Consider the following 26,615-nt stretch of genomic DNA (forward strand, 5'->3'; position numbering starts at 1 on the left):
ACATTTTAAAGGTTTGACTAAAAAATCTTGGTTTATACTCAGTATTGGTTGAATGTTGAGACTAACCTGCATGAAATCTTTCTCAAACTTGTACGCGCCACCACCAGTAGCACACACTGTGGTGATCAGCGTAGCCATTCCTTTGCTCTTGGCCAGAGCCAGGAAGTTTCCCATCTCACAAGTGGGGAACCTGATGAAGTGCAGTGATCCTGTACGTCCTCCTATCCTTACGTCATCCATCTGATCAACACATACCACAATGATAAGAAACCTACTCTGCTTACCATAAACAGACCGAAAACGATAAATATACGTACGTTATTTTTGCATGGGAAGAATTTTTACTGATATTCAACCTTAACAGTTATATGAAGTAAATACAACAGAAGATACTTTTAGGAAAGAATTTCACATCCAGATATGTAATTATTTCAATCATGTAATTATTTTACTGGGCCTATTTGGGAAAAGGTAAATTTGCATATTTTAATGACTTTTATTTAAACAATTTAGCAATAGCAATTATGTAGTAGATAGGTTGTTATGACTGAGAAATTGAGAAATTATAAACATAGTCATAGTTACATCGTCATAGAATATTAGAACAGAAAGCGGATCATAAACATAAACAAATGACACAACTGGCCCACCTGATCCTATACTTATTACATTAACCCTTTCAGTGCTATGCAACAATATATCGTTGTTTACTAAAATATCTAAGGGATATAGAGAGGAAGGTTATTTTAACAAAAAGTAGCAAAACGGCCATTGGTGACCATAGGATACACTAACAACCTTTTAGCTAAAAGATTCGCCCAATCCGATGATTCGAGGTGAATGCCTAAACCAAGGATTATGAACACCTAACTATGCCCCAGTGGCAGTGGTTGTAGTATATCGCTACAAACACAAAGGTCATCAATTATTTGCCACACAGGACGGGAATTGAACCCGAGCAAACGAATGCCACTGGCCAAGTGACACACGCCCTAGCCTTCTAGGCTATCTGTGCTTGGAGATTGAGGAGTCAAAAACCGGTATTTAAGCTGACGCCAATGATTGCGAACAGATAGCGCTGTAGTAGGTTGTTCAATGTGTTCCTACGTAGCAGCACTAGATAGTCACGGACTATTAAGATGATATTTTTCAGTTGAACCACAACAGTGATCATAAATTGTGATACTGGCGCTAAGTATTTTTCCTAAAACGGCTATATTATAATAATTTTATCAAACTAAATCAAGGTTAAATTCAATATTACATTGTAAACTAGATGTCTTTCGATTTTATGAGATTTTGGTTACAAACAATGCTATCAGAACATAAAAATTTATAGGAAATTCGGAAAATTACAACAAAAACTAAGTTTTATTTAATGTTTACTACAAATACCGGGATTTATCTTTGTTATATATTTTCTTACTGTCTTATTATTCAAAATTAGCCTAATTAATAAAATAGTGACAACATTTACAGTTAAAATTCAATAACAGGTAATGGAATTAAAGGCAAACAATAAAGTCTTAGAAAATACAAATTATTGGCCTAGCACTGAAAGGGTTAACACACTGGTTTAGACAGTTTAATTTAAGCAATGTAAGATAATTTTTACTTTCGGGCCAGTAACATCATTTGTAAGTATAGTATGAAAATTAATAATATATTATGATCCATGTAAATTGATATTTTTTTTTTTAAACTACATGTTTCCAATTGTGTTTACCTTTATAAGTTACTTTAAAAAAAATTAGTGACTATTTTAGTAGAGATATATGGCCTTGTAAAATATAGAGGTAGTATTACTTATGGCTGGATTTTTTTAATCAAATAGTTAAAAAAATATTTAATCCTAAGAGTGGAGTATATTACATGAAAACAAGAAGCATATTTACTTTACAAAACAAAAATAGGAGAGGAAACCAGTCTGAAACCCCCAAGGACACCATCAGTAAGTAATTTGGTGAATGGTGATAGAGCTAAAAATCTCCACTCATCTTCACCAAATATGCATTAGTTCAGAGTGTACAAAAATAAACAATGACAAGGATTTTAAAAATCTCCATCCTTGAATCTATATTGGTCTGGAGTCAATTCATGACTGGTTGGACATTTCCGGTTCTAAACCAAAATTGGAATGTTTCTTTGGGTTAATTTAGTGATGTTAGGATTTACCTACATATTGCAGGTATGAATTGGTTCTGTAAAATCATTCAGTAGCAATAAAAGTTCTATAATTATTTAATAAATTGTAGGATCAATCAATAAACCAACTTGTATTTATGCCGTATAACTATGAAATAGACTTTAACACGTTTGCTGCTGACCGCTAGATGCCGGGACGGCGACAGGAGCAGAACTAACGCTCGCCGCTGCGTAACATTACCGCCGATACACTGAATTACAGTAAAAACAAAAGTAGTTAGGTATACTGGATGGCAATGTTCTGCAATAAAACTGGCTTTGGACATGGTACTAAGTGATTCTGATAGATAGCAGCACTACCCAGGTTGCAGTCGGTAAAGTAGTGTCACTATCTAGCAGGAAAGAGGTAGGGCAAAGCCCTGTTGTTCTAACGACCCTGGTGGTCAGAAAAGTATGTCCCCACGAGCTGCAAAGAAATATAGGACACTAGTGACGAGCTGGCTGATCCATGGAAACGTTAAAAAGCAATGAACGGTGACGTTCCGGAACGTTCCTAGCTCCTGGCGCCGTGGCCCGGCTGACATTCCGGAACCTCCGTAGCAGCGAATGTGTTAATCTCAATACAATGTAACAAAGTGAATCACTTTCCAAAGAGCAGTTGGGGTTGTTACATGACTTTTAGACACAGCCACACACACTATTTTAATATAAGTCAATATGAATTAGTAATGAGTGAATGAAGGTGAGTGAATGAGGCTTGGTGGTGGAGGGTGATGACAATGTGATGACTTTGTTACTGGTCTACTTATCTCTTAACCAGAATCGTAAATAAATTCACAAAATAATTGAGTATGGCGTTTTTATGTTTTATTATTAATTCAACTAAATTAAATAAAAGTAAAGTTTGATTTGATCTTGGCATGACAATAATTGGACATAGTGATAGTAGATACTGTTTCTTCCACTACGCTAATCAAAGCCATTGCAAAGACAGGCACTGGTATTTTAGGGTCGTTTGGAAACCTCTGGTCTGGTAATTTTTTTTTTTTTTTACAGAAAAAAGCTTCTTGAATAGTGAAACAGTTAACAAATGAAGCATTGTAAGCTGTGCAACAAACTGAGTGGTCAACACACAATCAACAGTCTTAACTCAGCTGAGATTTTTACAAATTGCTGTCAAATGGCTGACAGGATTAAGTACATGTATATTAATGGACTGTATCCGGATTAGAGATTATTTGCTGTATATAATATTAAGTAGAGTTGAACTCTAAATAATAAATAGGTAGTGTAAGTATCCAAGCTTTACCTGTTCTCACTGAGCCAGTTTGATTACCAAGTATTTTATAGATGGCATGATAGTGATACTCACAGCTTACCAATAAAAGTATATTCGAAAATTGTAAGCTCTTCTGTTAAATGGAATTTAATAAATTAAAGAACATATATATAAATGAAAACTTACTAAACCTTTTACTTTTCTACACGGTTACCTGTAGGTGGGTGTCCCTATGGCCGGTGTTTCCATATGCTGAGTTTTTTGTTAAATACCGCCTGATATTCCTGAGGGTTTCAATTTCTGCATCAGCTTCATCTTCTGTTACATCTTTCGGTTCAAAATAAACTAGTTTGCTGAGTGTTCCGCCAATGTCCATGCCAAACCAAGGCATTGCTAAAACAACAAAATTAATTTAGGAGAAGACTATTTGATTATCTTCATGTTAAAATCACTGTGAGGGTCAAGCCAAAAGCCCAACTTTCATACACAAATTCTCTAAGTTTTACATGATAAATGAAGAGTTAAAGTATACTTTCATATCATGGACTCCAACATGGAGACAATTTATTTGTTTATACTAAAGATTTGCTGAGCCAAAAGGCCAAGATGAGTATTAAATAGGATGAATTAGCAGATTCTGCTCAACAAGTCAGAAATCCTAATAGAGGAAGCATTAAGGTTTTAAATAATAGAAAGCTAGGCCTACTTGGGTAATATTTTTTAAATGTGATGTCAATAGTCAATTCTAAGGATTTAGGAGTTCACTAAACAGGGTGTCCAATAATTAAATAAATAACTTCTTTATCAGCATCGTACATGTTATTAGACCTTCAGACCATATCAGACCATTCGCCTATTGGGTCTAATGATGATTGGAGTGTCCAATCAAAATCGATCATCACTTACCATCTTTTATACGTATTTACCGTCTTGTGAGTAAACAGTATAAGTGTAAACTAGTGTACCTGTTGCTCGAATTCGAGTAATTGCGAAATATTTACAGGCGTTATTTTAAAACGAATATCAGTCATAATTTCCGATGACTTTAAAAGAGTCGACTCAAAGATTATGGAAACACTCACGATGTACTTAACAGTTCTATATAATCAAAATTTCTTGTTAATATGTTTCATTTTTCAAAAGCTGATCTTGTTTTGTTAGCGTTTTCTACAAATGTTTCCCACTCATACCCACATTAGGTTGTCCATAATGATTATAAACTCTAAAAAACACATTTCCTATGTTTCCATAGTTTGCAAATCGGCTCTTTTAACCCTTTGAGTGCCAACGTCCGGGGAACCGGACGTTTTTAAAACGAGCCAAAAGTGCCGACGTCCGGCCGACCGGACGTTTTTAGAACGAGCCAAAAGTGCCAACGTCCGGCTGACCGGACGTTTCGTAATGATCAAACAGTTGTCATAACAACCGAATGGATACTCGGATTCTTTTAACCCATATATTAACATTGAGTCGAAATTTACTAGATGCGATACATCGATTTTCGTTGGTCGAAATATCGAAAATTCGATTTTTACGAAATTTTAACCTAAAAATCGCCAGATCGCGCTCGGCATTTTTAGCGCGACCTTCGGGAAAAATCATCGGCATTTTTTGAGCGTTACTTTTATTTCTCGCCTGGCACTCAAAGGGTTAATGATTTATCAAGAAATGCAGCACAGTGTCCAATGCTCCTATCAGTCCTAAATTGAAGGTGAAATCTTCAGGCGGCTGTTGGAAAGCACACTTAAACCCAACACGGAAGGGTGCTTGCTGTATTCGGTTATCAACGACAACAGTATTATTTGTATTTCGTTCGCGTCTACCAGTTAAAGTTCATCGGACTCCTCTTATTAGCCGTCCGACGTCTTATAGTTTCCATTATGTCAAACATTTTTTTGGTTATGTTTTGATTTTGTGCAAATAAAAACTGGTTAAATCTAATTAGCACATGTCTCCAATTTTAGTATAGGTAACCAGCTGTTTGAAATATTAGTGTCAATTTCAAAGTATTCATCTGTTCAAATGTAAACAAACATTTTCTCCCTAAGAATAACATGGGAAATTTGAAGGCCACTGGGGCAGAGCCCTGATGGAATTCCAAAGTTTTTTTGTTTGATGGCAAAACTACATGATAAGACCTTTCTAACGACACATTGAACATGGTGATCGGTAGCACCACCGCTCCAAAACAATTATGACAAAAATATGCCTAGCGTATTAAATATATAGATATATTAATTATAAGTGTTAGTTGAAAAATTTTTTTGTGCTTTCAAAAAATATATGTGCAAGGTTTCAAATTAAATACTAAAGACTACCTGACTATGCCAACTTAGTTTAAATCATATAAGGTATTTTTAGGATTTTAAAAATTAAAATAAAAACGGTCACCATTTACAATTTGTTATTAAAATTGCCAAAATTGGTTTATTAATTAATAGAATTTTACAATCAAAAGGGCATTGGATTTAAACTTAATTGTGCTTTAAATTTATACACTGTAAAGTTTTGATTGAGTTGCTCGTTTTCATGAAATTAGACATTGAAAATGTTAAAAGGCCCATATTTAGAAAAATGTTTAATTAGACTAAATTTTAGAATTTTCCCATGATAGGTCTCTTATACTTTATCATGACGAGTTTCATAAAGGTTGGTAGAAAAATACAAAAATATAGATTGTTGTGTAAAATTTACCAAATATTGGGTATATTATAAACGAAGCATTTTTGGAACAAATGCAATTCTTTATAATCCTTTTTATTTTGAAACATAAAACCACTTCCAGAAATTTGGCACTAATTATTGGGCACCTGGTATAAATTAACTAAAAAAAACTAGGTCCACCATTATTTAAAAATAAGTATAAAGATAATTATACATGCAAATGATGTACTAGTGTGTAAGGCATCATGTTTACAGTACTGACATGAGTAGTTCTGCTTATCTGAGCCTTGAATTCAATGTTTAGTGTCAGACCTCTTTACATACTGAACTTTCACTCTCTTACTCTGTTTCCACTCTCATACTGAACAATGTCTTTGAACATAAAACCTTAAAACCCTACATCAATCCACAGTGGTGAATTTATTACAAGGGGCACTGTTTGATTGAGATCAGCTAATGACACATTGTTGGTTTATTTGTGTTAATTTGCCAAATGGCAGGTCAGAGTAGTATGTGTGTTCTTTTTACCCAAGCTTTAAGATGGCCAATGTAATTTACTAAAGGCTAAGTGTTGGGTAAATAATATGATTAAATATGCAAGCCTTGTGAGAAAACTAAATAAGCCACGAAAATTTGCCTTTGTCTATCAAGCTGTTATCTTATAAAAACTATGTTGTATTCAGTTATTAATTAGATTTTTTATTTAGATTATTGTAGAATATTAAGTAAATGACATCTAGAATTAATTTAAACTACAACTAAAGTCTGTCTAAAATAATTGTGCGGTTGGAATTAACATATGATTTCCCTATCATGGGAAATCTCCCACTCATTTACCCTTTTCTACACTGAAATCCCCCTAACAATCATCTGTTTTATATTGCAGACAGTGTTTTAGGAAGCTTTTGTTTATATTATGACTGAACTACCACAGAATAAAACTGGAAGATTGATTTTTATTGTGTTTTTTAGTTTGGATTGTAATATCTTGGCACCTTTTGGTCATTTCTGATTAACCATCAAGTAAACTCAGACTGAATAATGTTAAACTGCACAAAATACCATCAGAATAATCACAATTTTATTTAAACCACTAAATGTAAACAAAGTGACACCTGTTGTAAAATTATGAACAGTGAACCAGCTGTATGCGAATGTGTGGTGGTGGCAGGGGCCAGGGAGAAAGCAGGGGAAAACAAATTTGTGATTTAACCGCACATTAAATTCAGACAGAGTATAATATAGAAACTAGGCTATATTAATTTACTAATAAATGCATAATCCCTTCTAAATTGAAGTAAATGGACATATTCAATGATTAATAGACTCAAGGAGATATTAACAGTACTTTACCTAAATATACACAACATTTTTTTAATGCAGAGTACTTAGTTTGACTAAAACCTGGACTTGTAATTTTTGTGAAGGAAAATGTTGTTAGGTTGTTTGTACAACATGAGCTTCAAGAGTAATTTTGTAAACAAGAAAATGATTTTTGTAATTAAGTTAAACATGTAAGTGAACAATACAAAAGTACATTATAATGCCCCTTATTATTATGATGAACATATTTTTGACAAAATACGGTGATATTTATATCACCACAAAAAGTTAAAATCTATGTTGCTGTTAGTTTTTTATTTGCATAGCAAGTCCACTGAGTTTTGTAAATATTGACACTTGTTACAGTTATAAGCCAACAAAACTGAAAGTAGAAACTACCTTGGGCCAAGTTAACAAGGTCGACTACTTATAACTCCTTAAATCATTTTCTTTACCTACTCTCTAACTTCCTCATCCGCCCTGAGAGTTGAAAAGCAATTCATACATTTTAGATCAAAGAATAGCCAAATTTAATAGTCCTAAATCATTATTGTATCATTGTCTATCACTGTAAAATGTTGTGTACGAAATTAAACAACTTTTTGGGCAATAATTTATATTAGAATGGCAATAATTTTGGTAATATTAAATTTTGTTGACTTGAAACATTTTAAATAAACCGGGCCCTACCTATTTGGATTTTAGGTTTAGTTATGTAATCATTAAAAGATTAATTTTGTTTGTCAGATGATTATTCGAAATGAAAGTTTTATCTTGTGTAATAATAAGATTAATGCAGACACAGATTAATCAGAACTTTTTAGCTAATGATTAGTTTACCAAACAAGAGCTTAATCTCCCAATATATCTAAACATGTTTAGCTGCTGCGGTTTCATTCTATGGGGGGATGATTTATGAATAGTAGTGTGAAATATCTCAACATCTGACAAAAGGCAACCCTAGAGCTTTTAGATTTGAAAAATAATAATTTGTATTAACAGATCAAGCAACTAAACTTGTTCTTGAAACTATACAATCAATAGAAGACAGATGGCAAAAAATTCTAAACTTAACACCATTACCTGCTTCTCATTGTTTATGTTTGTGAATTCCCCACAGGGAAGAAGTTGTTAGGGTTAATCTTGACAGTAAAACCTTGAAAATAGCCTTAGAGCCAAAATCTTCAGTGTTGAAGTAGTTTTGCGCAAAGAAAGAGGTGCCTTATTTCTAATTACCATTATTGCTAATTGCTTATTGCTAACTACTATTATATGCGAATATCAGCCCTACAACATTAATACAAAATTTTTTGGTATCGATGAAATTAAGATCGAATATGCAGCACAACATCTATGAATATAAGTTTGCACAAAAACAAGATGTAACCATTAAAAGTTAGATTTTGAGGTAATTTTAAATCTGAAAATCTGTTTAGGGCGGATGTTGGTAAAACATTTTTTATTTTCAAAAATAATTCGTAAGTTACCTAATTACATTCGGCTCAACAAACATGATGTTTATTGATTCATTAAGAGTGCTTAACATACTAATATAATCTCTCACATTTAACTTTTGGAGAATACACTAATTAATGTAGATTACAAAATTGATGAATTTTAAGTTTTTTTCATAGTATGGTTTTAAAATATAGCAAAATCATGACTGTGTGTTCCTCTAAGCAGCAAACCTATAAGTATCATTGAGAATATTGTAATTTGCATTAGGTACAGGGTTCTAATTATAAATCTTTTATTATTTTTTAACCTGTTCAGATAAAAATTCAATAAAACAACTTGAAATCAACCAATAGTATGACAGTTTTCTACACTTTAGCATTCATATTTTGCAGCAAAGCAAAACAACAAACAAATGCATGGAATATTATTGTGAGGTTAATTTGTTTTTGCTATGGAAAAATTGAGCTGATAATGGTTAGCACACAAACCAAAACAAGGTTCTTGACAAGGTGTATTTGCACAATGTTTAAAAGAGAAGTAGTAAGCTATGAAAATAAATGAGTGATTTTGTAGTTTTATTTTATTTACATTATTTGAAGGATAGTTGCAGACATTTTCTACCCGATAAGTAAAAGACATCCTCAAATAACATCACAAAAAATGAAATCCAAACAAAGATTTTTTTTCTTTTTATGGGTACTGAATACGTCTTTTAAAAAACTATGTCTGGGGGAATTAGTGAATAAGAAAATAACTAATGTTGCTGCATGGTAAGCATCTTGCTAAGAATAGTTACACTTTTTCTTAAATTTACTTAAATTTATCGTCCTATTAAACTATAGTGATTGTTTTACCAGTTTATAGTTTGAGGAAACAAATATTAAAAAGTTATTAAGAATAAAAAGACAAGGATGCAAAATACTGTATTAAATTGAAACACTACAAACTTTACTTATGATTGAGTTATGGACGATATAGCTTAAATTTCCTGAATGATTTAATTTGACTTGTATTTTTATGGGTTTTATTGACAAAATCAGTGAAAAAGTACAAATAAATAAAAAAAACTTCTTAACTTCAGTTTGGAATTCACAAACATAAATATTATAATTACATTTATTGACTGGAAAACACTATAACGAACAATAAAAAACAGTATAAGTGCAAATAATATTACAAGTGTTATTTTTTTGTTTTTCAAATAACTTACGTAGAAAATCAATATCTTCAAAATCCACATCATTACAAGAACTGGAGGACATGGAATAGAGTCTACCTCTACAACTCTGAGGAGCCATGACTAGCACTGAGCAGTGAGCACAACACAAACAAGAAAGGCGACGAGAGGCTCACAGGCTAGCGGAAGGTTATCACTGGCAGTGACCTTCACCTCTGATATTGTATGTAGATAAGTGCGCCAATCACCAATCACACCCATACCACGCTACACACTCACTAGCCACTAGCACACATTACTGCTTAACTATCCCCCTCTGTTATAATTACTAGGCGAACCCCCCCTCCCCCCCTGTACCAAAGTGTTTATAGTCAACATGGTCAATACCTCCACCCTGAACCATTAAAGTTGTTTTGGCAAAATAAACTAGTTGATATTTAATCATAATTTATTTTGTTATAAGAAAGGTAATTTTAGGGATTTAATTGCAGGTACGTTATGTCTGTGTTAGGTCAAGTAAATTGTCAATGCTTTCACATATTTGAACGATGTATTTTTTTTTTTTAAATAGCCTAATATATTATTGTTCTACATCAATTGTGGTGCTTACCATATACTACCATGCTACCATGGTGATACTTATTGTTGAGTTATGGATCAATTTTTTGTTTATGCAAGCATTTTATTATTATTTATTATATTATTATGTAGTTATTACTTAACTACAGTATTATATTATGAACAATAATAATAATATTATTATCTATATATTAATACGCAAGCAGTTTTCTTTTCACAGTCATAACTCAATAACGGCTTGATGGATTTTAAAGTTTGAGGTGTCAAATTAAAGGTATTTTCACGTAGATGTGCAAATACATAAAAAAGAAAAGATGATATGAAAGATGATATGAAGAGATGAAAGAAGATGTGCAGAATATTTAGAAAGGGCACCACTTAAGTACACTTAAGGGCTAAAATTTGGAAGGCGGCGCTATCTGTTGACATTTGATCAAACTCATTTCCCTTTGTTTACAAATAACATATGGACGTAGTTTATGGACATATGGACGTTTTTACGTAGTTAGAAATAGTTTTTAAGGTTAACCACAGACTGCAGGACTTAAAACTTCCAGAGTAAAGCTGGAATTTATATTTTGTTTCAATCTGTTAACTAAGTCTGGTTCATAATGAAGAGTTTCCTATCAATACTAGACAACAGAGTGTTTAAGAATAAATATTTAATTCTTTTTGTATATGGTTAAATTGATTTACCTTACATCATATTTTACTGATGATCATGTAGTTACAGTTCGATGTGATGAAGTGAATGTTTAAAAGTGATTATTCACAGGGCAGTTATCCGTTACATTACCATATTATCATGTAATTTACAATGTGTATCAAAATTTCAATTCCTTTATAGTGTTTTCTGTTGTTTGGTTAACTTTCTTATTTCATTTCAATTTAAAATCAAATGCCGCCAGTACGACGAAGAACTGTGAGTGGCTGGAGGGAACGCGAACATGACCGCTTGCATCAACCTCTCAATTGAAAATTTGATGGGTACATAGTGGTAGTAGCACCGTTGTGATAGTCCAATCTCGGACAAATGAACGTTAAATGTTTACATTATAGTGGCTTACATATTTTTAAGCAAGAAAAGACTGGCCGAGACAGTTAAGTTTGTAGGCTACTCTTTGTTGCCATAAATGAAAGGTTCGTTTACCTCATTTGTGCAATTCACCACAATAAACTTCGGGTTCTGTGAGACTTATATCCAGAAATTATTTGGATAAAGTTCGTCAATTCAGTTCTGCCTTTACCATGGTCAGCTCCAAAACTCATTAGGATGAGAAAGTTCCACAGGGGATCTACAATTTTAAGATCCGTGACACGTTTTACCACCGAGTGGGTCCTCTAACTCCTCAAGAAGGTGATGATCCTGAATACGCACAGATATATAAGTAAGTACGCCAATGTCACTAGAGCCCAAAGGAGAACTAAGCACAATTAAAAAAAAAATGCAATGAAAAAATATGCGGGAAATAGGGTCAAAATGCCAACCCATTTGCAAATCTTTGAAGACTGTGGTTGTGTGTGGTGTTATGTAGGGACGAGAGCTCCGAGGAGTCAAGTGAGATTCTTATGTACATAATAAGAGACAGAAGAAGTGTCTTCCCTGGCTACAATGGTGCTACCTGTGTAGATTTCGCAGCAATTTTTAAAGCTGAAAACAAAGCACCACCTGGCCAAATAAATCGTATAGTTCATTCCGACACTAATAATGTTAAATGCGTATCCATTATAGATCTGTCGTTAGATCCACTTGCTTACCCTCTTATGTTCCCAAACGGAGACTTGGGGTTGGGGCCCCTAATTTAAATACGCCTAAAACAGAACACATCAAAGAAATAATTTAACAATGCTAGAATAAGAGTAGCGATGGTTGGCGTCAAGAGAGGAATTGAGCTACATTAGGTCAAAAGCTCACTTTACAGTGAGTGTGTGGTTGACATCTACGTGCTCATAGAGTGCACCCGCCTACTATACATAAGAGATAACCAAAGCAGTACGAGATTGAATGTAAATTTAAATATTGTAGATTGCTTTCATATTTTTTTACATCATAATATTTTTATATTTCTATAATCAGTCATATAAATTATTTTTGAGTGACTCTTTGATTAAGGTCTTGCTGTTTATGTGTTTTGTTTATTTGTTTATTCAAGTTTCAGTTTTGCTCGATTTCGAGCAACAGGTTATCTAGTAATTATTATTACTGAAATAAGTCAATGGCCGGGTTTTTTAAAACTATTTTCCGTATTTTTCTTAATATAGCCTAAGCACTAAAAAAACTATTTTTTAAAATTTTTAACCAATTTTTCTTATTTTTAGCATTATAAATTATAAATAAAAGACAAATTTAAAAAATCACTTTTTTGAAAAAAATACATTATTTCACTGCCATATCCCCAACAATAACCATTATTGTTAATAAGGTTGTTATTGTTAATAAGGCGATAAATTGAAAGAATAACAAACAAATAAGTACATCTAAGGTATTTTTAATATTAGGTATATATATGGAAAGTTCCCTTAACAAAGGAGTTATGACCTTAAAGGGCAATAAAGAATTATATGAAATAAAGGATAGTTTTGCGCAAGGTTTCTCGTCATGACGAACATTTTAAGTATATGGTTTATGGGGGTTTGACTTGTAGTTTTCTCAAACGTTCATGGGTACTTTGGGATTTATATATGGATGTTAAAAGTGTATAAATATAAAATATAGTTTTTACCTAAGAATTAAATTTTCTATGCTCATTATCGATCAACATAGTTTATAAATAATAGGCTTACTGGAACACTTAAATTAATATTACAAGTATAACAATTGTTAAATAGAAACATTTTTAAATAGACAAGCTAATATACTAATATTCTACTTAATATTTTTATTATTTTTATTTCTAATATTTTGAGCAGTGAATTCAGCAATCCTATCATTATCTAAAAGGTTTTATATGGATTTTATAAGCTTGGTATGACTAGCAGAATTCTCAAGGACAGTGGTTATAAACCTAGGAAATGTTTAATATAACAACTAAATAACAGTTTTTTAAACATACATTTTAAGAAAATGCAGAAAATTATTGTGCGATTACATCATCAAACAATTTCCTCTATCTCAATTCAAATTTGTATACGAAGGGATTCATACATCACATAAATCAGATAGCAATTACGAGTGAAAGAATCCCATTCATTGAGACTATTGACTAAGTGCTTGAACTGCGCCATTTATAATGGTTATGATAAACAAACAAAAAACCAAATCAGTTCATGCTGTGATAAGCAAACCTTAATGTGCTATTTACTTAAGTTGAAAACTATCAAACCGAAAGTCTAATCTTTAATTCATTATCCATTACCCCAGGCTGTTTGAAAATTTGAGGTTTGTGTTGGGTGTCGATGATTACAAGTACACAGAATACACCAAAAGTCACTTGCACCACTCAAACTAATTCAAATACAACATTACTTTTCAAGGAGTACATTTATAAGCAGAGATTTTGATTGATGAATTTATTTTTACAGCCATTGATTGTCAAGTAACTGGGTTTATCACTGAATCATGTCAAAATTGAAGAACACTTAAAAATCTATATACTGTTTTCTCTTCTCCTCTCTTTTTACACCTGTCCACTTAACCGATTTATACGATTGGGATGTAATTTGAAAGCTTTTGATCTAGTGGAGGGACAAATAATGGTACCTAACTAAACAGGTAATTTCCTTTAGGGCTTCGCGACTCTAGCATTTGATTTATTTCTAAAATTTGTTCTCGAAGATCTACTAACTAATGCTGACCAACTTTCTGTATAACGGTTTAAAATGTGTACATATTGTTACTTTAACAGCTGATCCTTCAGTAGAATGTTTAACTAGAGTCTGATTATAAAAAAAGACACAACAGTTAATGAAAATGGATTTTAAATCGGTGTTATTTTTATAATTGTAACCTATTAAGGTAGGGAAATCACTCTACATGATAAAGGTATATAATCAACAAATTTAATTTATTGCAAATAAATAGTTTAATTATTCACCTAATATCTGTCTTGAATAAAAAAAATCTTTGAAAAGTATAAGGGTACCGGTACTACATTATTCGTTTTGCTCCGGAGATCAGTTTTAAACCCTATTCAAATGTGCAATTTGGGCACGGTCCCCTCGTTGAGCTTTTATCTTTTTAAGAAGCTAACTGTACATATCTACATTGTTAACAATACAACAAACAACTATTTTTTTGAATATAAAAGGACTAATTTTAAAAATCCACTTGATTAAACACACACTCTTATCCAGTAATGATAGCGCATCATAAATTTAATTTTGACTTTGATTAAAAGTAGCAAAGTAAAAGATTGTGCAGTAGCATAAAAAAAAACTCCCAAACATTGTAATTTAGGCTGTTCATGTAAGTGTTTTAACAACTGCATGCAGGAGAATGATTTGAGAAGATCGATATGACAATGACATGAGTTCGGAGGTGTAAGAATTTTCCGACATACTTCTTATTTCCGGTAATAAATAGTATAAATTTGGAAAAAATTTAAAATTATTGCTGCTTTATTTAAAGTTTGCTAGTAAGCCAGCTTATATGTCTAATTAAATAATATCTTACTAAATAACCAGCGCTTAAAAAACAAATAATTTACTGTAGTATATTGATTTAGAAAATGTTTTTTACAGTTATTTGTTAAGGAGAACATTTAAAAATTTGTAAATTTGAAACTCCCATGTTATTTTTGAGTTATTATGGAGAATAAGTAAATTGTTGGGGTTTGATTGCTTATGGATATATTTCTATAAAACTTGTCAAATTTATTTATTTTATACTAAGCTAATAACATTTTACTCAATAACACACTTTACAACATACCCTCTCTGTAGCAGCAACCCTAGGTACTTTATAAATCTTATGTTATTTAAATAGATTTAATTGAAAATTCAATCAGGTAAATATAAATTTGCTTAGTCTGCAGGTTTGCTGCGGCAGGCTATTTTGTGTGGAATGAATATTCTATTCCTGACATTAACTGGCTCGTAAAACACTAATGCAACAAACAAAAAACAAATTTTCTACTTTTGCAAAAACTACTAGCCTACATTGGGCAAAGAAAGCAACAAAGCGATAAAACAAATATATTCATTAAAAACACAAATGGAAAAATGTTAATGATATTTCTCTACAGGAGGGAATAAAGAAACACAGTAAAAGATTGTATTTTGTTAAATGACTGAAGGAATTGATGATGAAAGTAATTGAAGGAAGGCATTGATAACCTCTATATTGACTAATTCATGCAGGGTATGTTGAAATAAATACAATCTGCAAGAACTGCGCACAATTTTTGATATTAAAATGAACTCTTTATCAGTTTAGCATAGTCTCTCAAACTTAAAGATTACCTCCAGCTGGAATAGTTATACAATATTATGACTACTGTATAGAAAGGTTTTTAAATTTTACTAGAGCTCGCCCCGTGGTTGAAAACTATGTATTGTGCTAACTTCTCTATTTTCACCCTACGCTGTAAATAAAACATGTGATTGAATTTCCTCCATTTGTTTTTATTATTATAATTTATTCTCACATGTTAAATTAATGTAATCTGTTGGAACCATTTCTCAAAAACACAGTTTTTATTTCCCGCAGTACAAAAGTAATGCAAAATCAGTTTGGCAGTAACAAGTCCACATTTGAAGTTTTTATCAAGACACAGTCCTTAGAGTAAAACCTAATTTGTCTGCTATGGTCTTAGCTGAACTAAAATTAAGGTCATACAAAGGGTAAAGGTGATAAGCTTTCTTGATAGACACATTACTGAATAGCAGGCTCCAGTGAGAACCCTCATCATAATTGTTAGGAATACTATTGCTTGTTAGTGTTAAAGCCACAATAGAACACATAAAGACATCCCAGAATCAAAACAACCCTGGGCCTTTCGCGCCGCGCAGGTTTAAGGGTACGCCACACCCACCGGTGTGAACCACGTGATCTTTTAGTTTCTGCGCAGGTCGTTTTGTTCTTGGGATGTCTATAGTTGTAAGTACTGATACCTAGAGATCTGGATTGTTGTTCATTTACAATTTCTGCAATACAACTCATAATTTTTAGGACAATACTTTAATTGTTATCGGAGACTCAACCTAGGGTTTCAAGAGTATCTGATATTTTTTAATCGTACAAGTAAGATCAACAACCTCAGGATGGTTTACTGAAAATAAGTTGACTATAGCTATAAGTTCAAGCAATTTTTTTTTCAACATGACTGTTAACATTTACATTTTCTAAATGCAGAAAATTAATCTTACTAAAATTATAACTATAAATTGCAGTTTAAACTTTACAAAAATCTTTGACATACAATATTACATAACAAACAATATAAAAGTCCATTAAAAATGCAGATCAAAGCGGCGTGCGGGAGCTAGAAAGAATGAGATTTCTGACAGTGCCTGCGATTTATTTGACAGCCAACAGTACACTTTAAAGCAGAGCGGGTTGCGTCTCCTTCTGAGACGGCGCAAGTAGTTTAGAGGATAAGCCGGGTAGCCGGTTGCGCCTGCAAATCATCGGCAATGAACAGAGTACCAAAACAGGGTAGTCTCAGCGGGAAAAATCACCTAGCTTGGTAAAATACTTGAGCAGCCCAGCGTGCGCGAAGTCCTTGTACCATGGTATCTGACAAGATGAGTTGAAACCTTAGAAGATCTATGCTATGGAGTTAGTCACACCACAAGACCCACATTTATTTGCTCAAAAAGTGTAGGGCGATGTAGGCCTAAACGATAAGTTCTATGAAAATATTCTAGACACTTGTTTGTACTATACTGTATGTAACTTATAATATTAAGTAACAAAACTGGAGCGACGTGTGGATCAACCAACTCGCAGTCCAGTGCTGACAAATCTGGTTAAAATGCATTATTAAATACATTAAAAAACAATACCATATTATTTAAATTTATAGTTTTGGGCTTTTGAAAGTAACATGCATTTTATATGGGAAAATTTAGTTTTTGGTTTGTTACTCTAATCCTAAAAGAGATAGACAGTAGCCTAGATCTAAATTGGAAAGTTGTCCATCTTAACAAAACGCTTTTATAATTGGTATGCTATTTGACTTATGATGCTATTTGTTTTTTTTTACAGGGCTACCAACATGAACAAAAAATACAATTTTGGTAAAAAATGATAATTTTGAAAAATTATTAGATGTGTTACATCATTGAAAAGCTGTGTTTACCAGGATTACATATTTTCAATCAGATCGGATAAATGTTTAGCAGTTTTGAAAATACAAGGTATTACGTTAATACGCGAAAAATTCACAAAAATTGCTGCCATTTACAAGTTGAGATAATTGAGTTCCGTTTTCACCAAAATGTGTCTCTAAGCAAGACCTTTCTAAAAATGTAATTCGTCAAAGTTGTTTTTTTTTATAATACATACAGTTAATTTCCTGTTAGAGTAGGCTAGTGATGGGCGATACGGACGCGTATCGCGATACAGCGATACGATACGTATCGGAAAAAAATATCGTATCGCCATATTGAATCGGGCGTCTGTATCGCGATACGCGAATCGTATTGTCAAAAATATCGAAAAACGATACGTATCGTATCGTTTCCCCCCTCCCCTACCTAACCTAGAAACGGCAAATTTATTTAAGTACCTGGGGACCGAGCTTTGCTAGAAGAAAATCATTAAAGTTTACTCTGAAAACAGTCTAAGTATTGCAGATACATTAATCCATTCCCACACTGCTCGCCTTTACTACTTCCTTCACAACTCCCTACGTCTTGGACCTGTTTCCCTTTCCTTCCCATAGCATTTTAGGTAATGTAATGTAATTGCCACAGACAGTTGACAGTTCCCACACTCTGCACTGCACTGCTAGTGTTAGGCTAGATAGAACCATAGATAAAACGGTTAGTCTATGATAACGCTAGTGGAAATGGACTGGAGACTGGACTGGGATGGGACTGGTACATTATCATCAAGTAAAAACCAAAAATATAGACGCTAGATAGAACGCTAGTGAAAATGGACTGGAGGAGACTGGACTGGGATGGGACTGGTACATTATCAAGTAAAAACCAAAAATATAGACGTCACAAACTCCTATTTCAAACTACACATCCACAGAGTACAGATTTTGCAGTTTGCTCGGCCTGCGCAAAAAAAGCTTAAAAATATCGTTTTGACATGAATCGTATCGCTCTATGTGCCGATATAAATACAAATATCGTTTTAGGCGATACGATACGTATAGTTTTTTAAATATCGTATCGAAATATCGTATCGTCCCTCGCGTATCGCGATATTCCGATACGATACGATACGTATCGCACATCACTAGAGTAGGCCTAACAGCAAGAATGCACCAAGTGAGTAGCAATCACTCTTTAAAATATAACAGTTAAACATAATTAACTCTAAAATAAATAAATTAACAATTTATACATAATAAATGTACAATGTGATATAGGTTGACATTGGGAAATTTCGAGATTTAAACTTGTGGCCTTCTTTTCTGTTTAACATCCTGCTTTTATCATGTTCTAAGTATTTTAAATGGATTCTTCATATGTGATTTAGAATGGAATCATTTTATTTCGCTTTTCTAGATGAAAACGTACTCCCGTAAAAGAATGTGCACGGGTGGTATGCTTCACCCTGTTACCAAAATCAAAATAACTCCAATCTCGATACAAACCAACTCATCTTCGCTGTTCATCTTCGGAAGCAGTAACCCGACTTACACTCATGGTTACACACACTTTATACACAAAGGGAGAAGGGACTAAAGTAAAACTACACACAGCTTGTATGGACCAGAATACACTCCACCAGTGGACTTCTATGCTCTCAGAGCAGTGGACACAAAGGTGCAACTTTCGCTCGTGCAGCAGCCGTCTGCCATTGAACAGTACCATTGAAATTACGTGTGACCAGAGGAGAGCCGATTCTGCTTGAAGATTAATAAATTGTTCTTTTCTCCTTCTCCGTGAGCTTGTCTACTTTTTTTTAACCATAAACAAAATAAACGAGAAATCTAGTACCCTTTGTTGTTTTTTTTATATACAATATGGATTTAATGGATTTCCAGGCATTTACAAATCATTTTATTTCTTACTATTTTTGTTTTCTTCAGGATGGACAGCCCAAAAATCTAATTTTGACTGAGCCCAGTAGGTGCAACACTTCCCCAAAGAACCTATAGGCTAATATATTATCGAAGGAAATACCGGAACCGTAGTTCAATATATATCGTATATAGATTTCACACCTACAGTCGCGACCACAAAAGTTTGCAGTTGGCGGCAGCCAATCACAAGACAAGGCTAGTGCGACGTTGCCATACTGCGCGTTGACGACACTAATTAAAATACTAAACAATATTTCCAAATCAGCTGCTATTATTAGATTTGGCAACATCGCACTGTCCTCTTTGGCTCCTTCGAAGTCACGTCGTAAATAGGCTCCTCCCTCAACTGCAAACTTTCTTGGTCCTGACTTTAGTATAATATCGATTGTATGTATTAAAAACATTTTTAAGCCATTCTAAGATCTTTAAAAAACAATATTTTACACTGTCTGCGGAGGTCTGGTTAGGTTAGTTTAGTTTAGGCAAGGCCGCACTAGATATAGAGGCGTGCTGCTACTTGTGTGACATTACAACTGTAGGCGGTCCCGCTGCCGCTGCAAACATAGGCGCTTATACGTTTTTACTGTACTGCAGTCAGTTCCCACCGTGATTTAACCATTAAATGAAGTCGTAATGTAATGAAATTTTGTAGTAATGTTCTATGTTAGTGTAGTGTAGTGATTAGCTAGTTTGTTACACTAAAAAAAACTGTTTGTGCATCGTTAGACATTTATCAGTTAGGTAGGCTACTATTTCTTTTGAGCAGTCGTTTTTATATATAATTCTTTTCAGTATTGGATATGTCCTATTATTTATTTAACTGCTATCGTTTGGTTATACAAACTGAGGAATGAAAAAATACTGATTTCAGTTTTAACTTGTGTTCAAACCATCGATGTAGAGTATTATGTACGCGAACGGAATGGAGACCATATGCCAGAAATCATTTTTAAACGTTAATGTCATGACACTGTAGTTCAAATAAATGCATTTTTATGTCAATGTAGGTTGTTTTTCATTTTTTTTATTTAGTTTTAAAAACAGTACCATTAAAAAAATCACCCTTTATATAGGCTATAAAATGCCATGTATGCTTGTCTGTGTGTCCTTTATGGACTTCGAAACCGCTCGACTTTGAGCAAATGGTCTCCGCTGGCGTGTCCTAGGGCTTCTGTGTATTTGCACGATTGCTGGTGTGTTTGGGTGTGACAGTGTGAACATGTTTTTTTTTGTTACCGGTATTTCTATTTATAATAATTGTTATTTTGTTAAATTGAATTTTTGTTTCATCTGTTCTTGATTTTTTAAATAAACTTATGTAGATTTTTATTAGATTAAGAAATTGTATCGTATTGTTACCAATTTCTTTATATTTTTGTTGGCAGAAAAAGTGTAAGAAAGGGCCATGTGACCCTAGAACGTTGTCTAATAAAATAAAGAATGTTTAATTTCATTTCATTTCATAAAAACACCTAGGCCTATGGTCTGATGAAAAAAATCATTTGTTAGAAGGACATCTCATTTTGTCAAAGCTCTTACAAACAAAAATAAAGTTAACTTATTGTATGATATAAAAACACCTATGGTCTTATGTTCATACAAGGACAGCTTAAATTTTGTCAATGCTCTTAGAAAAATTGCAATTGTGTTGAAATAAAACACCTATATATACGTATTAATGAAAAAACCTGTTAGTTAGAAGGACTAGGCTATTTATTTTGACAAAGCTCTTTTTTCCCGATAAAAAAGTTCCTGAACAAACGCATTGGTGGATCATTCCACTAAATGTTGTTCCCTGTCCTCCCTTTTAGGCTACCTAACACTAGCCAATAATCGCGCAATTCGTTCTTCCTTCTTCATCCATTTTATTATACCGCAAAATAAGGTCTAACAGAAGGGCGCACACGGAAGCTAGTTCCTGTATAGTGACAGCAACCACTACCTAAGGTCGACTGACAACTGGGAAAGGGGTAACTTAAGAGTAGCCAAAACCGATTCGGAGAAAGAGGTGCGTGAGATATGGCAGGCGACAGCCCTGCCGAACACAAACTATGGTTTTATAATGAAAAATGTAGTGGCCCGGAGGTAACTTCCCGTGATGCGCCCGATGGAAGGTAAAACTTTAATCATGATAGGTACTTAAGTTATGTCAAATATAAGACTCAGGATTGAACAAAACAAATCTTGCGGGATAAAACGGGATTTTTCGTTATTTTAAAGCAGGATTATTTTTTTCTTGACCCAGTAAGCAGGATTTTTGGGTACAGTTTTTTAACTGGGTTACACTAATATTGATTCGATTTAGTAACTTAAGTTAAACCTTCATTCGGTTTTTTCATTAACAGCAAGTTTGGTTGGTTAGATAGGTTTTAACAGTTTCATTTTATAATTGATATAGGCTAGTAAAAAAAATCGAATGAAGGTTTACCTACTAATAGAATCGATATTTTCAATCAATAGTAGCGTAGCCCAGTTAAGTTAAGAAACTGTACCCGGGATTTTTATTTGGTCGTGTGGATATACTGTGCGTACAATTTAAGCAAAGCATTTTTAGGCTTAGGCCTAACCTATTATTTCCTAAATTTTTGGGTAGGTCAAGGCCTAGTAAGGTAAGTTATATTGGTTTGGACCTTTTATGTTTATTAAAAGGATACATTTTACATACATTTAAAAAACAATTCATTCAATAACTTTTTTTGTAGGCCTACCTATCATTTATGTTAATTACGATACACAAGTACGGTAATATTTACTAACTAACCTCTAACTTACTTCTCGGCGTTGGTGTGGGAGTCATAGCCTAGCTATGATATATAATTTTCAGGATCTCAGAAACGAAAATATACACTTTGTAGGACCTAGTTTAAATTAAATTTTAGCATAAAAACATTTCAAAGTGATTATAGTAAAATTGTACAGCATGAAAACCGATAATTCCACTAAGTATATTACTACTTCACTTCCAAATCCAAACACGGCACAAACACAGTAACACACAATCACAAACTCGCTTCGGCTTCCACTTCAGACCACTTCTGTACTTCTGGACTTCTGGTTCTGTCGTCTGCGTCTGACTCTGACTCAATGCTAGTAGCTGAGTCAACAATGCTGCTAACATGCTAAGATAGTAGATTCAGATTGTTGCTCTACAAAAATCACATCACATCTTGCCTTTTTTGTTGAATATAGGCTGGCGTTATTTGTATAATGTGACTGTGAAATCGGGTTTGTGCGTTCATTAGGGTTGTAAGAAGCCCATGGTGAACAGGTTAAGTGTAAGAGAGGGCCATGTGGCCCTAACTTTGCCTGACTAAATAAATCATTTTTCATTTCATGGTGGAAGCCATTCCACCATGTAAGAAGCCCAATAATTCTAAAAAATAAGTTATTAGTTAAAGTGAGATGACGCCTTTAGGCCTACTACCGATGACAGAACTTCAAAATTCTTAAATTTGAACAGCGATATAACCTTTTTTTAAATATTAATTGCTTAGTAAATAAATTTGCCAAGTTTGATCCAAATATATCATTAAAAAAGCAATCTACAACATTTTACAATATTCTCCATAAGAATAACATGGGAATTTTAAAATTATTTTTTTTTATTTTCTCCGTTACCAATAACCGTACAAAAAGACTTTGATAAAATCAATTTTTTTTTCAAGCTCTTTAAAAAGGCGTAAAGAAATATTGGAAAATTTTGTGTTTTGAGGGTCAAAAATGAAAAACAAAATTTAACCATAAAAGCCCCCATAAAACCCCGTTCCCATGGTCCGATCATGCTACAGTAGTTTATTCTGCCTTACACGTTCACACCAAATTTCATCAAAATCGGACAAAAATTAGTCAAATCGCGTTCACGGACACATATACAGGATGTCAATAAAAACGTAAAATGCGCCCAACAAAAACAAAGAACTCTGGAGCACCATAAATAAAGAAAGAAATGCGGACAGGAAAATTAAAGAGGAAATAAATCTTATCAGCAATGAAAAACTGACTACCGACCCAACCCACATCTGTAACCTTTTAAACGACCACTTTATTACCCTCGGAAAACCACGCCAAACTCTGCACAATAGGACCTCAACCACCCCAAAACCGAAATCCAAACCCAATCTGCCACAACAACCCAGAGCCGACTCACTAGCAAACTTTAACAAGATAACAAAAAAGGAACTTGAACAAATATTTGACAATCTACCGCCTAAAAACTCTTCTAGACTAGATCAAATATCTAACAAAATGATCAAACACTGTAAAAGGGAAATAATCACGCCACTCTTACATATCATCAATACATCTATAGAACAATCTAAAGTCCCCAAATCAGCAAAAATTGCCTTAGTTTATCCCAAATTTAAGAAGGGTGAGAAAACCTGCATCTCAAATTACCGGCCAATATCTATCCTACCCACGCTCTCAAAATATATAGAAAAGGCAATACATAATCAGCTCATCGCATACCTGGAGGACAAAGGAAAGTTCACCCAATCACAGCACGGCTTCAGACATGGCAGATCAACAAATACAGCCCTTGCAAACCTATGCGAGGACATAACATCAATCTGGGAAAAAAAACTCCAAGCAACAAGCATTTTTCTAGACATAGAAAAAGCCTTCGATAGCTTGAATAGAGAAATACTAGTTGAGAAACTTCAAGAACTAAATATCACCCACAATGCTTTAATCTGGCTCCAAAATTACATGACAGACCGACAACAACTTGTAGAACTAGAATACACTAAAAAAAACTATGAAATCAAATACAGATCTAAACTTCGAGAAACCTATCAAGGAATCCCGCAAGGATCAATACTTGGCCCGATCCTCTTCCTAATATACATAAATTCTTTTCCGAATGACCTATCTAGTGATAGCTCCTGCATAATGTTTGCGGACGACACTACCATAATTACACCAACAAATTCCAACACCCAAAAGGAAAAAATAGAAGAAACACTTCAAACTTCAATAGCCACCTGCAACTCATTAGACCTAAAAATAAATCAACAAAAAACAACAGTTTTAAACTTCACTTCTAACAGCCAGATACAGGAAGGAAATGAAAAACGAAACGCTAAATTTCTCGGAATCACACTGGACAACCGATTAACATGGCATGACCATATTGAAAATCTGGACAGTAAACTATCCCAAGTTGTATATGCTCTAAGGAGAATCAGGAAGATCACAAACAAAGAGATCTGCAAAACGGCATACCACGCTCTCTTCTCCTCACACATTAGATATGGCATAATTGCATGGGGCTCTGCCAATGAAACCGACCTGAAAAAAATACTAGTACAACAGAAAAAAGCCATCAGAATCCTGGAACAAGTTGATCGGGAAGAACACTGTAAACCTCTCTTTGTCAAAAAACCAGATCCTCACCTTAACATCCTTATATCTTTACGAAACCATCCTTTTTATCAAATCAAACCCACCTCAACTCAGAATAAACTGTCACGAACACAACCTCAGAGTAAAATCAAACTTTAATCTAAACCAACACAGACTAACGAAAACCAGCAAAACACCAAATTACATGGGAATAAAACTATACAACATCTTACCCAACAAACTTAAAGACATAAACTTGCTCTCTAACTTCAAAAAACAGCTGAAACAATACCTCTTAAATCGACCTTATTACACAATTACAGAATATCTAGAAGAACATAAATTTCCTACAAAATAACACTCATCATACAAATCACACATTCAACCACACTACAACACTACACACAATCAAGAAGCTAGCAAGAAGAAAGATGAGAAAAAAATTGACAATTCCCCGGTCTCCAAGAACTGCGGCAAAGACTAAAAAAAAAAAAAAAAAAAAAAAAAAGAAACGTTTAAATATTATCTAAAAAATTAAAAATGGGATGAGGTGTTCCAAGTGACAAAAACAGAGAATAAGTACTAATGCTTTCATAAGCCAGTTTAAGTACTATTTTGAGATATGTTTTCCAGAAAAATTAAAAAGACATATAAAAAAAAAAATCCAATTCATACATTAAAATGTCTGACAAACTTAAAAACTTAAAGGAGCAATGCTTTATATTCCACGAAAAAAAAACAAAACATTTATATTCGAATCACTTTTTAAGACAATACTACTTTAGAATAAAATATAGATTCAGGAGAATAATAAAAGAAGAGAAATCAAAGGCCGTATCATCATCAAGGAATCCGACAATAGAACCAAAAGAATCTGGCAAGTTATAAATAATAACAGACGGAAAAAAGGTGAAAGGGGTATAGAAAGCATTAATTTAAAAACTATAGTTTTGGTGGCTTTGCCCCCCCAAATGACGCCCCTGCAATCAGTCCTACAAAGACATTTTCAAAAAATTCTGAATTCTAACCTTTCCATCCATATACATTTTTGAAACCTTATCCTTCGCCAGAAAAAATATATCTTCTTTTTGTTCACAGCTCAACAATAGATATCCATTTCGTAATTCTTCCGACCTTGCAATTCCTAAACACTCAACGTCATTCTTCCAAAAGAATTTTCAATACAATGCCGTCAAGCTTTTCAATAACCTCCCTCCTTCCCTAAAGACCGAACAGGATTTAAATAGATTTAAGAAAAAACTAAAGAATTTTTTGCTGGATATAGTTTTTAAATGTTCTGCTGACACCTCAGTCACGAGAGGTGTGCCCCAGGGTTCCGTCCTCGGACCGACCTTATTCCTTCTATTCATAAACAACTTGCCCACATGCTCAAACAAGGCAAACCTTTTGTTTTTAAACCTTTTAGCGAATTTCCCTATAGGGAAGTAGCTATTACCGTAGGTGGCATGGTAAGACCTAGACCCGGGACCGATTTACTTTT

At 33.5% G+C, this 26,615-nt stretch overlaps 1 protein-coding gene across 5 annotated transcripts in view; it reads right to left on the minus strand.

The window, feature by feature from the left end:
- LOC128986223 (pantothenate kinase 3) overlaps nucleotides 1-22,763 on the minus strand; it is a 45,016-nt gene extending 22,253 nt beyond the window's left edge. For 2 of the 5 annotated variants that reach the window (XR_008490108.1, XM_054406456.1), the window contains exons 1-3: nucleotides 10,080-10,307; nucleotides 3,639-3,817; nucleotides 67-240 (exon numbers count right to left, since the gene is read on the minus strand). Coding sequence is in view for 4 of the 5 variants with exons in the window: in XM_054406456.1 (XP_054262431.1) it covers nucleotides 67-240; nucleotides 3,639-3,817; nucleotides 10,080-10,167 (441 nt within the window). In the remaining variant the exon portion in view is untranslated. Of the gene's footprint in view, nucleotides 1-66; nucleotides 241-3,638; nucleotides 3,818-10,079; nucleotides 10,308-22,532 lie in introns of those variants that run through there. The other 3 variants (XM_054406472.1, XM_054406480.1, XM_054406467.1) reach the window with 3 other exon arrangements.
- Between the last annotated feature and the right edge of the window lie 3,852 nt (nucleotides 22,764-26,615).

The sequence above is a fragment of the Macrosteles quadrilineatus genome, unplaced genomic scaffold, assembly GCF_028750875.1.
Source record: "Macrosteles quadrilineatus isolate MER2022 unplaced genomic scaffold, UCM_ALF_1.0 Scaffold_1__1_contigs__length_201487025, whole genome shotgun sequence".
NCBI classification, from domain to species: domain Eukaryota; kingdom Metazoa; phylum Arthropoda; class Insecta; order Hemiptera; family Cicadellidae; genus Macrosteles; species Macrosteles quadrilineatus.